This window comes from Struthio camelus, chromosome Z (genome assembly GCF_040807025.1).
Source record: "Struthio camelus isolate bStrCam1 chromosome Z, bStrCam1.hap1, whole genome shotgun sequence".
Taxonomy (NCBI): Eukaryota; Metazoa; Chordata; class Aves; order Struthioniformes; family Struthionidae; genus Struthio; species Struthio camelus.
The window spans coordinates 17,289,364-17,302,106 of NC_090982.1; the positions used below are offsets into that span (position 1 = coordinate 17,289,364).

General features: G+C 43.6%; 1 protein-coding gene across 4 annotated transcripts in view; it reads left to right on the forward strand.

Annotated features, from left to right (window-relative positions):
• The window catches only part of ECPAS (Ecm29 proteasome adaptor and scaffold), a 65,655-nt gene extending 57,742 nt beyond the window's left edge, over positions 1-7,913 (forward strand). For 3 of the 4 annotated variants that reach the window (XM_068926665.1, XM_068926664.1, XM_068926667.1), the window contains 7 exons: positions 320-363; positions 967-1,159; positions 1,802-1,946; positions 2,601-2,706; positions 2,865-2,953; positions 4,042-4,113; positions 5,028-7,913. In XM_068926665.1, coding sequence (XP_068782766.1) covers positions 320-363; positions 967-1,159; positions 1,802-1,946; positions 2,601-2,706; positions 2,865-2,953; positions 4,042-4,113; positions 5,028-5,167 — 789 coding nt within the window. In that variant the 3' untranslated portion in view covers positions 5,168-7,913. Of the gene's footprint in view, positions 1-319; positions 364-966; positions 1,160-1,801; positions 1,947-2,600; positions 2,707-2,864; positions 2,954-4,041; positions 4,114-4,788; positions 4,908-5,027 lie in introns of all 4 variants that reach the window. The other variant, XM_068926666.1, reaches the window with a different exon arrangement.
• Positions 7,914-12,743: the final 4,830 nt, after the last annotated feature.

The window sequence follows — 12,743 nt, forward strand, 5'->3', positions numbered from 1 at the left end:
ATTCTTGTTTACGCTAGATCCTCTGCACAATATTCTAGCCCTGAAGCTAACTTGTACTCAGAGGCGCTGCAGGGCCCCTTTCCACTCTCAGTCAGTGTAGATGAAAAGTCAAGACCTGTGATTTAGGAAAAAGGAGAAAGAACAGCAGCCTCTCAGAAGTGGCAGGAGGAAAACATTGCTTCTCTTGGCTGGTATCGGGGCATATTTCCCCACTACCTCAAGCAGTAGAGTGCAAAGGATACCACTGTGCAGTAGCGTTGTGTCATTAGGCTGGGGAACGTTTCTGTGTTTTACTAATTTACTGTTTTAATGATTGCAGGAGGAGCTGCTAAAGGCCATTGCCAGTGTTGTCTCCACATGCAAGTAAGTGCCTTGAAAAAGGTGGTACCTTCAGACTGTGAGATCCCCAAAAGGAGGTTCTTTGCACAGGGCTGTTGCCTAGCTGGTGCTAGGGAAACTCTGTCTCTTCCGACAGGGAGGCAAGAAGAAGTATAAATTTGTGAACACTGTTTTAACAGATCTCCTATCAGGAAGTGAGCGGTTTCCTCTCTGCTTGTCTTTGTCTGTCAGGGTCACTGGTGAGGGCTGGGAGGAGCAGAAGATGCTGTGGAGGGACTTGCGAAGCAGAATGGTAGAAATAGGGCGAGAAAGAAAGGCCAGAATTGTGAAGAAGAAAGAAGAGACTAAGGGAATGGTAGATACTTTGAAGGGAAAAGAGAGCAAGAGGTAGAAGATGGGTGAGGAAAGAGAGCAGGAAAGCATAGAGAACATATGAGGAAGAGCAGGAAAGAGAAGTGAGGGAGAACAGACATTGTAACAGAAGAGCACCAGACTGTAAGTTTAGCTACTGCTGTTGGTAGGCCACCCTGTGCCTGCGCATGGGAATTGCTTGCTATCTGTGGGAAAAGCTGTGTTTGGGAAGGTATTAGTGGGGGTCCGATAATGTCTATGCTCCTTGTGTTTCAGTGCCGAGCTGCAGAAGCCTGTGCCTGGTCAACCCAGTGTCAGTGAGGTTGCCCAGGCTGTCCTGAAAGAGTGTCGGAAAGAGAACCTAAAGTATAAGATGGTAGCACTGCGCTGTGCAGCTGCAGTGTTACAGGCAACAAAGGAAGACCGGTTCCAGGAGCTGGCAGATATCGTCTTTCCCATGATAAAGAAGGTGACAGTTCAGCTGCTTCTTGCGTTTTCCCTCTTTCAAAACAAAACTCCAAGCAGTGACAAACCAGCTGATGTTGTTAGATGCACACCTTCGGTTTTCCACATTTCTGCCCAGAAGAGGCAGCTAATAGGAGAAATACCACACACTCAGCCAGATCCTAGATGGAATTGAATACCAGATTGTTGGTGAGCCCTGGGAGGGTTGTTACTGCTACCCAAATTCTCAGTTAGCCCAACTGCTCTCTAAGCAGAGTCCTTTCTGTGGTGTCCAGCATCATCTCAGTGCTGCATTAAATTTTGATTCCCGGCTGCTCTAGAGGCAGCAGGAGACTCCTACGAAGCTGCATAGTTAGTCTGCTTCCATTGAGAATCTGCAGTGCTTTGCTGCTCTACAAATGAGACCCTCACAGCCCTGGGAGATGTTTGAATGCAAGGGCACAGAGGCTGGTGTGCATTTCTGCAGGTTGCCAGTAGTGTCAGAGCTGCTACTGGCCAAGGAGGCCTGTGCTGTGTCTGAACGGGGGACTCTGACTAGGTACAAGGGCTGCTGTGCACAAACCGGAAGGGAAGACTAAGCTGAACTGTTTGACTAACTTGCTGTCATCCCTCTGTCAAACATGCCTTCCCCTCATGGCCTCCACAGAACTCTGTTGAGAGCATGGGTGTGGGTTCACCAAAGCATGATGAAGAGGATGAGGATGTGAGGGAGAAAGAGATGCAGATGGAGTCCCTGATCTGTGCCTTCGAGAGTCTGGGTAAAGCTTGGCCGAGGAGCCCAGAGACACAGCGTAAGTCAGTTTATGGTGTGCACAGTGAACTCTCTTGAGTCATACTGTCTCCCCCTAAAAATAAAAGCAGGGTGGGAGGAGGCCTGGAGATCCTGTGGAGGGGTGGGGAGGAGCTGCAGGATTTCACTGCCTGCAGCTTGCAAGATGCTTGCAGCTTGCAAGACCTTTCAGGTCTTCAGTGAGAAAGCTGCCTCAAAAACTTTCCCACCGAGTAGCCCATCCTTGGGTAAACTCCTTACTCTTCAGTTCATGGAACTGTTCTGAATTTGTAGAGGCGTGCTGAAACTTTTAGGACATCATCTTCTAATGCAGGATGCCTGATGTGGCACGCTTATCAGAAGAAGCCTAGTTCTGCTGATTACATTCACTTTGCATCAAAGCGGGTACAAGGTGAAGGAAGTGCATAGGTTTGAAAAAACAGGCTGCTTTTATTAACATGTCAAAATGTACTGTGTAGCTGTTCATCTTCCAATGTTTGTTAATAAGTGTTGTCCTGCCTAGGTGGGTGCAGACTTTTAGGGTCACTTGTTAGAGGATGTTGCTTGATGTCACTTCGAGTACAGTACAGGGAGCACTTGGGAGAGAGATAGAACAGGAAATGTTTCTTTCTCCTTTTCCTCTTTGCAACATAGTGATATCCTTACTTTTCTGTAGGTCGCTATCGACAAGAATTTTGCAAGTTAATGTGTGAGCGTCTAAAACTCAGTACGTGGAAAGTGCAACTTGGAGTGCTGCAAGCCATGAATGCTTACTTTCAAGGGTAATTCTTCTAATTCTGCACTCTGATTTTCTTTGATGCTGCAGACTGTTTTGTGAAATAGTGGCAGAAAGCAGTGATGTGGCAGTGCTATTAATGATTTCTCAGAGGAAGCTGATCGGAAGCGCAGGAGGTCTGACAGCATTTTTGGCATTTGGCAGGTTAATGCTGTTCGATGAGGAGCACTCAGACCCTGGGGCTTTGACAGGAATACTGTTGGAAACCTGCTCATCTATCACCTATTCTTTAGGTAAATGGACTTTTCCCAGTTTTTGGTTGATGATGAATTGCTTGTTCCTCTGAAATATGGCTAGCAGAAGAAGTGAAGGATAAGCATAGGCTGTCAGAGACAATACCTTACCCTTCTTTGCATTGCACAGTGATTATTTTGATTTTGCAGTTGCAGTCTTTTCCTCAGAGGGGGAGGAAGAGGAGGATAGACTCCTGCACAGGTACCTCTGTCAGGAATGTAAATCTGAAACTCAGTAATTTTCCCTGTAGAAGACGAACCTCGTCTAATCAGACTATTAGTGATTTAATGAAACAATATTTTTCTGCTCCCCAAGTTCAGACTTCTTCAGTACATTGCTTTGGAGATACTCAAGATTTGCTAAGGCAGCCAAAGCATGGAGCTCCAAGACTTTGAGCCAGTTTGTGCTCTCCCTGAGGAAAGCACATATGGGTATGAAAGTGCCCCCTACATAGTGTTGACAGTCCTGGGGGTGCTTGTTACTGAGGCAGTTTTCTTGCTTTATCCTATGACTGTGATAGAGTGCAAAGTCTCCACGTACCCAAATGCGGCTCTTGTCTCTAGTATGCCAGAAGAGCACCTGTGTTACAGCTGCCTACAGATCCAGATGCCTCTCATGGGAAGAAAAGACAGTTGAGTTTCTTTTAGCTATTAAGCCTACAATGGAGTGAGGCATTTACAAGATTTTAGGTCTGGAAACCAAAACTTTCAAAGACTTTAGCCTGATGCTTGATTGTAGGTCTATGTACCCTCACTGAATGCTGCTTATTAACATCCGGATGGTTTATAGCCATTACAACTTAGCAGAAGCAAAGTCCACTATACACAGAAATTGTTTGTGGTTACACTGCAGTTAGGCCAACTTTGTTTCCCTTTCAACATGTGGAACAGTAGTGCTGCAGGCATGCAGAGGCCATGCACAAGGCTTAAGGGACCTGGTAACCTCTGTTTGCTTACTCTCTGCCGTTCATAGATATGACTAATTGGGAGCACTGCAGACTGGCAGCACAAAGTAGCTCTCTTGAGTCCACAGTGGTGACTGCTCTTTAGTGTGCGTTTGGTTCTGAATGTGTTTTTTTTTCCCTTAGAAAACAAAAGCTACACCTCCATAAGAACAGAAGCTTTGTCTGTGATACAACTGCTGTTCACCAAACTGAATGGTGAGGATCTTCACTTACCGTGTGGGAAAGTCAGCGTTTGGGAAAGGTGGTACTTGGCTGTGTGGCCTGGAAACATGGAAAGTTGGCATTACTGCCTATTTGCGAAACTGGGTGATTGAGCAGTGTGCATGTAGCCCTGGAAGGGTGGGTGGTTGGCATGTGGAGTTTTGAGGTTGGAGACTGGGAAAACTTGGAGAGGACTTGAAGCAGCTGTGGATAAAGTCGAGGTCTAAAGGACCATTAATAACCCCTTAAGTGAGGAAAACCTCCAGCAAGGAGGGTTTCACAGAGAGTATGCAGGACTGAGTCAGACAGGCTGTTTCCAGCCTTTCAGATTTCTAAAGTCAGATTTTGCATTATGTTCAGGCTCCATAGAAGGGAGAGTGTTTGTGCAGAGGAGAGGTTTTTACCCTTCCTGTGCCAAACCTAGCTCATCATTGTCAATTTAGAGTTTCTCTGCAGAATTTTAGAGTCTTTGCAGAAGTTACCTGGGAGAATGCATCTGTGTGTTTAGATCTTAATGTCATAAGTCTGCAGTTGCTCTCTAGCAGACGTTTCCTTTGGATTTCTGTTATGCCCTGCATGTGTCTTTTATTCTAGCAGAAAATAGTTTTCATTCCTCTCGCATCACATGAAACAATTGTGAAGTCAGAAACATGTTTTCACGTGTTCCAGGCCTAGAGACTCAAGTTCAGCCTGCTCTAAATGAGCACAGCTCCCTGTGCAGGAGATGGCACATGTACCTGTGTGCCCAACTGAGGTTGCCTCTCCAATAGCTTTCTCCTCAAGCAGCGGTATGGATTGAGAGTGAAATGTGAAGCAGTATCTCTTCAGCCTGCCAGGGATGGAGAGAACGTGTTGGGGTTTTTTGGCATTCAAGTATTAAAGTCCAGTATCTGTCTCTATTTGTACAGAAGCTAAACAGTGGGAAAGCCTGACACCAGAAAGCAGAGACCACCTCATTCGTTCGTTATCTACAATGGCATCAGACAGCAGACCTGAGCTACAAGAGAAGGCCTTTTCATTGAAGAGAACACTTGAAAATCTTGACTAAATTGTAAAACACAAACTATGAAGTGCCATGTAAAACAAAAAAAGTGCAGTGGTCTGAAAAGCAAGTGGGAAGATGAAGGTTACTCTGTAGCATGCATCATTCCTGGCCAAAATAAAAAATGCCTTAAATTCTGTTCCCCATTAATGTTATTTTTACTCTTTTAAGCTACTGGTTAGTTATTATTGTATCAGTAAATACCTCTAATGATCTGCCCTAGAATGCTTGTAAGTGTGCAACATAAAAAGAAAATGTTCAGGGCAAGATGCATTTTTTTGTTTCTTTAAACAGGCAAAAGAATGCTACTCAGATCCCCTTTGTCCCTCAAAGAAATTGCTGAAGAACCACCAGCACTGGAAGTGAAATGCCTATTTGATTTTCACTTTATGTTGTGTGTGGATACTATTACTTGGTGTCTAAATACTGACTCTTTCTCACTCTACAACAGAATTAGTCTTTGTTATCTGTAAAAAGTGAAAGCTGCCGCTGCAGAAGTCTGTGTTAGAAAAACTCCTGGGGCTTCACAGAGGCTGGTTTTCATTGGACAGATCCACCTCTGCTTGTCCTGTCTGCTCCTCACTTGCGCAGCCTATCTCTCCCTGGGTTATGAAAGGCAGAGTACTGTTAACTTCTCTCCTTCCTCTTTCTCTGACCTCAGAATGGATTGACCAAGACTATGCCTTCCCCATCTGGCACTCTTGGCCTCCCAGTCTTTAAATGAGAACCTTTTTCCTCAAGGGATGCACAAGAGAGCACTTTACTGAGCTGTGTGGGACAAGTGGTTTGGGTTTAGTTGGAGCGCAGGTAGAACACTGCTCTTCTCAAAATTGTTTTGCATGGACACTCCTCAGCTGCAGGAAAACAAATTAATAGTCTTTTCTAGATATGTTTTTGAAGAGTGTTCAGAGTTTGCAATGATATTTTTTAATAGTAGGGTTTTTTTGTTGTTCTTCTACATGTCATCCTATTCTTGCTTTGGAAGCCTGTAATGATTTAGACTTGTCAATGTTGTAACGCTCGTCTGTCATTTCACAGCAGCCCAGCTCAGGCTGATTTCTAACAAATACTTTTAAATTTGCACTTAAAAAGAAAGAACATTCTACATTAGCTTTGAGTAAAATTTCTATATGATGAAATGGCCAGGCTTCCTGTCCCTTTTTCCCCTCCTCAGACAAAAGACAAAACCTGACCACTCTAACAACAGGCTCTTAATAGTGTAAAGTTACCACTGTACCGTAATCTGACCCATATGTTTACAGCCTTTTTGGAGGTTAATACTTTGCTGACGGTGAAATAAAATCTTTAGTGTTGACAATACTATGTCCATGGCTTTCAGCAGAGAAAGATTTGTTTCTTTTCTATGGTCTCTAGTTCCTCTCAGATTTGAGCTCTTCCTTAGGTAGAGAGTTACTCAGATAATGTTACCTTTCCTCCATGCCTGTTCAGAATTAGGTATGCAGTACCTACTTTTCCCTCAGGTGCCATTTCCCATTCAGTGTTTCTAGTACTGTCACTAGCTAGTTGTCTGATTTTATCCATGGAAGGGAGGCATATAATTTGTGCACACCTGGTAAGAAAATTTCAGCAAAAATGGGCAGGTCTGTCCCGCTGTGGCACTTGTGTAGCAGAAACCTCAGCATCATAAACCAGATACAATGCATCATGTACTAGAAGTGGTCAGTGAGCAGCAACTCCTTGGTGCTGAGAGCTGGTGCTATAATATTTTGATTTACACCTTATTGCAGGGAGCTGTTCTTTGTTTACGTGTAGTTTGAACTGTTAAGCACAGTTGCATATTTTAAAATCTTACTGGGAAAAAAAAAAATCACTTTATTGTATCTTTAAAATATTGCTCATGATGACTTGCAGTGTCATGAGCGCTCCATTTTGTATTAGAACAACATTACCAGTGATGCTTTGCTGTAGCAGTTTCTGTCTGACTTAGTTTTGGTAGGTTTTTGTTTGTTTGTTTGGTATTGGTCAACATTACAGTTACAGAAAAGCAAGACTCTCCAAGTCTGTGGAAATTTGATTTTTTTCACTGTGGACTGGAGTATGCAGAGGCAATGCCTAATATGGTCAAATGACTATAAATAGAGTAACTCTAATAGTGGTCAATAGCAACTTCTATTTCTCTACTGGGGATTTAAACTATATCAAAGAGCATATTCTAGGAAATCTAAAAACAGCTGAATTAACAACTCTGGCCAAGATTGTTAGGGTAGAGATTGTATAATAGGTTTCTCTCTGAATCACAAAGCAATATGTTTTTTTCTTGATTACAGGACAGATTCAGAGATCATCTCTGAAGGATGTGCCTATACCCAGAACCTACCTGCACAAGAGTTAGTTCAGCCAGAGGTCTGATTTCCACCCCCTGTCATTTGTAACCTTGACAGGATTAAAAAAAAAAAAAAAATGTGGCCTTCCTAGAGTTTTTCCTCTAAAAGTGATTGCACTATGTAAAACACACTGTACTACTTGCCCAGTGTGGGCATTTCATGTGCTGCTGCAACGCTGCTTTGTACACCTGGAGTGAGGTGTGCAGATTTGACACTAGCACTCATTCTAACCTACAAGCTGTTGCTTAAATGGATGTATATTGAGAAAAGTTTTCTAATGTTGCAAGATCTCCATCAAATTCACTGCAATCTGTACTTGGCTGTTGAAGTATGTAAATGGACTGATTGAAAGAAAACTCTCCTGCTTACCAAAAAGGTAAAAATTAAATAAAGATGCATGAGCTGTTCTTGGAACTGGTAATTTTTCCCCCCCCCCCGCCGTGAATATTTCACAGCATTGCCATGGTCTAAATTCAATGCAAGCCTGTGTGTTGGGCTGACCTACCCGGTATTGGTATTTGTACTTTATGATGAGTACCTCAGGCCACTAACTTAAATGATGCAGCCCCTTGGTGCAAGCTTTCAACTTGTTTAGCGTGGAAGCAATTGTGCTGCAGAGATGAAGTCCCTTCAGTGAGGACAAAGGGTGTAATGTTGTTTATATGCTGACGGCTTGGTCGCCTTCAACCCAGCAGGTTGTATACAAAGGGAAGATGAGCATATGAGATGATTGAAAATAATTTAAATAATAGCAGCTATTCAAGAGCTTAACAATTTCAAACTATTTCAGTTAAGGAACTCCCCTTCATTTTCTCCCCCACCCCCTCCACCCCAAAACCAGACCCATTTAGAGTAATATTGTTCTGGCAGGAGAAAAAAAAGCAAATATGAGCGTATCTTAATGCTGGTTACTTTTCTACCACCTTGTTAAAGCAGCACCCAGCAAGACAACAGCTGTCAGAATGCACACCAAGAAATGCTGTAGCCTGGCCACTAGCTTTGGGTCACCTTCCATTTCCCACCCTCCTGTCACAGAATCACAGAATCGTTTAGGTTGGAAAGGACCTCTGGAGATCTTCTAGTCCAACCCCCCTGCTCAAGCAGGGTCCTCTAGAGCACATTGCCCAGGATCGCATCCAGACGGGTTTTGAATTGTCTCCAGGGAAGGAGCCTCCACTAACCTCTCTGGGCAACCTGCTCCAGTGCTCTGTCACTCTCACAGTGAAGTTTTTTCTCAGGTTCAGATGGAACTTCCTGTGGTTCAGTTTCTGCCCATTGCCTCTTGTCCTGTTGCTGGGCACCACGGAGAAGAGGCTGGCCTCATCCTCTTGACACTCCCCCTTCACATACTTGTACACGTTGATGAGATTCCCCCCTCAGTCTTCTCTTGTCCAGGCTGAACAAGCCCAGCTCTTGCAGTCTTTCTTCCGAGGAGAGGTGCTCCAGCCCTCTAATCATCTTGGTAGCCCTCCGCTGGACTCTCTCCTGGAGTGCCATGTCTCTCTTGTACTGGGGAGCCCAGCACTGGACACAGTACTCCAGGTGAGGCCTCCCCAGGGCTGAGGAGAGCCCTGGTGAGGCCTCACCTCACCACTGTGTCCACTGTGACAAGGTCACTGCTTTCTTTGGTGTGCTGTGAACAAAGCTGGATGTCTGCCTTCTGAACAACAGCAGCACAGACTACTTCTGGCCAATAAGCCTGACAAAACTGTGTATTTGTACAGATCAAGGGGGACTCAGGCTGACTCTAGTATGTCATACAAAATAAATAAGGAAAGCTGCAGTAACATTTTGCTGTGTTTAGGTTTTTTTTTCATAGCTATGTCTCTTTTTTTTCATGCTACGTCTTTTTTTTTCATAGCTATGTCTCATTGCTTCTAATGCATAAATACAGTTCTGATTCCAGCAGGATTACCCCAAAATCATTCTGACATAATCCAAGCAGAGAGATGCCTCGGTAGCAGGATAACTCCAGGAACCTTGTGGGAGCTTTTTGTGCTCAGTATCAGATTAGCTTTAATTCTAGCCCCTTCAGGCAAGCTAATTCATTTTTTACCCTTCCAGTAACACACTACAGACTTGCACTGCACCTGAACACCTGAAGCAGATAAGGGCACATCTGACTGACTTACAGCATGGGGAGAAATTGTCCCATTTCCAGTAGAGTACTATGCGCTAACAGGGATGTGTACCATTCCAGAAATGAATGAATTCAGCGTATATGCTAGCCTTGCCTGAAACAGGAGCAAATAAAGCTTCTTTTCTGCAATGGTGACAGCTACTGATCTTTGCTCTTGAAGTTGCAACTGTGAGGTGGTTTTATTTTTATTTTAATTGGCTAAAAGACAATTTTCCTTAGCTAAAAGCAGGCAGCCTGTAATAACACCATCTCTAATCACCTTTAGAAGTGCTGTTTGGACACATTGTTTCAAATGAAAAAGCTGATTTCATGAGGAGACCAGCTTCCACATGCTGGCTATGAAAGTTGGTGCCTTTGCAAAGCTGCAGTAACCTCAGTCAAAAAACATCATGAGTGCTGCAACAGAAACAAGATAGCAACAAATTTTTAGGGAAAGGAAACAAAAAGTTAAATCTGTATCTGAAAATAAGTTGCCATGCTGTTGTAAGTTTTTGTTGCCAGTAAACAAGGGACTGCCAAAGATGCATGGAGGTAACAAAGTAAATACTTATCTGGCTAGTGATAGGTTAAAGCCTGTGCACAAAACAAAAAGCTCATGAAATGTTAGGTAGAACAAGCCAAGAAGGCAAGGAGGGGGAGTTGCCTTTCATGTGAGAGAGCAGTGGGAATGTATGCAGCTCTGCCTGAAGTGGGCAAGGGGCTGGCTGAGAGCTTATAGGCAAGGATTAAGGGGCAGACTAACATGGGTGACACTGTTGTGGGTGCCTGCAGCAGGCCACCTGGTCAAGAAAAAGTAGATGAGCCCTTCTACAGACAGCTGGAAGTAGCTTCACATTCACAGGCCCTGGTCCTCATGGGGGCTTTAAGCACCCTGATACCTGCTGGAGGGACAACACAGCAGGGCACAAGCAATCCAGGAGGTTCCTGGAGAGCATCGATGACAGCTTCCTGACACAGGTGATAGAGGAGCCAGTGAGAAGAGGTGCTCTGCCGGACTCTGTACTAACAAACAAAGAAGGCCTGGTTGGAGATCTGAAGGTTGGGGGCAGCCTTGGCTGCAGTGGCCACGAGATGGTGGAGTTCAGGATCCTGCCAGGAGGCAGCAGGGCAAAAAAGCAGGATCACAACCCTGGACTTCAGCAGAGCAGACTTAGGCATCTTCTGGGACCTTCTTAAAAGAATCCCATGGGATCAGGCCCTAGAAGGAGAAGGAGTCTAAGAAAGATGGTCGAAGGCCAAGGCCCATCTAGAGTTTAATCTGGCGAGGGATGTCAAGGACAACACGAAGGGCTTCTTTAAATACATCAGTAACAAAAGGCAGACTAAGGAAAACATGGGCCCACTGTTGAGCAGGGCAGGGGTCATGATGACAACAGACACAGAGAAGGCAGAGGTACTGAACGCCTTCTTTGTCTCACTCTTTACTGGTAGGACTGGCCCTCAGGAATCTCAGGCCCTGGAGACCAGGGAGAAAGTCTGGAGAAAGGAAGACTTTCCCTATATGGAGATACATTGGGTTAAGGAATTTTTAAACAAGACCATGGGCTCTTATGAGGTTCCCCCACTAGTGCAGAGGGAGCTGACCAATGTCCTTGCAAGGCCATTCTCAATCATCTTTGAAAGGACGTGCAGAACAGGAGAGGTGCCAGAGGATTGGAAGAAAGCTGACGTCCTGGGGGGCAACAAGTTGACCATAAGCCAGCACCATGCCCTTGTGACAAAGGAGGCTGACAGGCTCCTGAGCTGCATGAGGAGGGAGGTCATCCTGCCCCTCTACTCAGCCCTGGTGAGGCCACATCTGGAGTGCTGTGCCCAGTGCTGGGCTCTCTGGTACAAGAGAGACATGGAGCTCTTGGAGCAAGTCTATTGATGGGCTACTAAGATGATGAAGGGACTGGAACATCTCTCCTATGAGGAAAAGCTGAGAGAGCTGGGACCGTCTGGCCTAGAGACGACAGGGGGGATCTTACCAATGCCTTTAAATAGCTGAAGGAAAGATTAACACCATCAAGGAAAAAAAAAAAAAAACCTCACTGCACACACAGTTGCTTTAGGTAATTTTGATGATAGGAATACCACTTCTGTCCTTGAAAAGTGGCTCATAAAGTCAGAAAAATGTCTCATGTATTTGAGCCTAAAAATCAGAAAATTCAACTTCTATTTTTTTCCCCGTAACTAAGACAAGACACAAATCATTTCTATAACCATTCTGAGTTATGTACTTTATCAGTCTGAAATGAGAGAGAGGAAAAAATAATAATTAAAAAAAAAAAAATCAACCCCTCCCAACTGTGACAACAAAGACTAAGTGTTTGCTCACTTGTGTTGTTTAACTGTTTACTTAAATCTGGACTAGCTAACTTTGCTACAGTAGGGTCACCATGGACACTTAGCTGCAATAGCCCTATTAATGTCATTTGTGTTCATCGGGAAAGGAAGAAAACAGAAGTGAAGAAAGATGAAAAACAAAAAATCAGTGTGTTTGAATTATGCTGTGGACATCCACATCAAAAAATGTTTGGATTTCTTATGAACTCTGTAATGCATATAGAATTAAATAAAGTTTAAGAAACAAAACAAGAAGTTCAGAATTGAGAAAATATGTTCTATTGTTGTTCAAATGCTGTCAGACAAAAAAAAGCATATACAGAATCAGGTTCTGTAGCTGAAGTTATTTATTGGAAAAAATATTAATGCAACAAATTGTAGAAATAACTGAGTGATGATTGCCTTACTTAAAAAAAAAAAAAAAAACTACAGCAGCTAAAATATTAGCCTGTCACTTTTTCTGGTATTTGTCAGGAGATAAATACAGCACTTCGACTTTGCAGTAAATTTTCTAAACTTCATAAAATATTACAAGCCCTATCAGATTCTTTCCTCCTGTTCATCTTACAGATCAAATTAGTTTATGTACATTTGTTTGGAAACACTTAAAGAGAGAAACCGAAATTACATGTGGGACACCAAGAAAAATAAATGTGGTCAATTTTGCAAATAGTACAGGCAACAGTCTGCTATGAGATAGGAAGATAAGGTGCAGATGTGAACTAAATGTAAGATTGAAAAGAATATTTAAAAATTAAAAATACCTTAA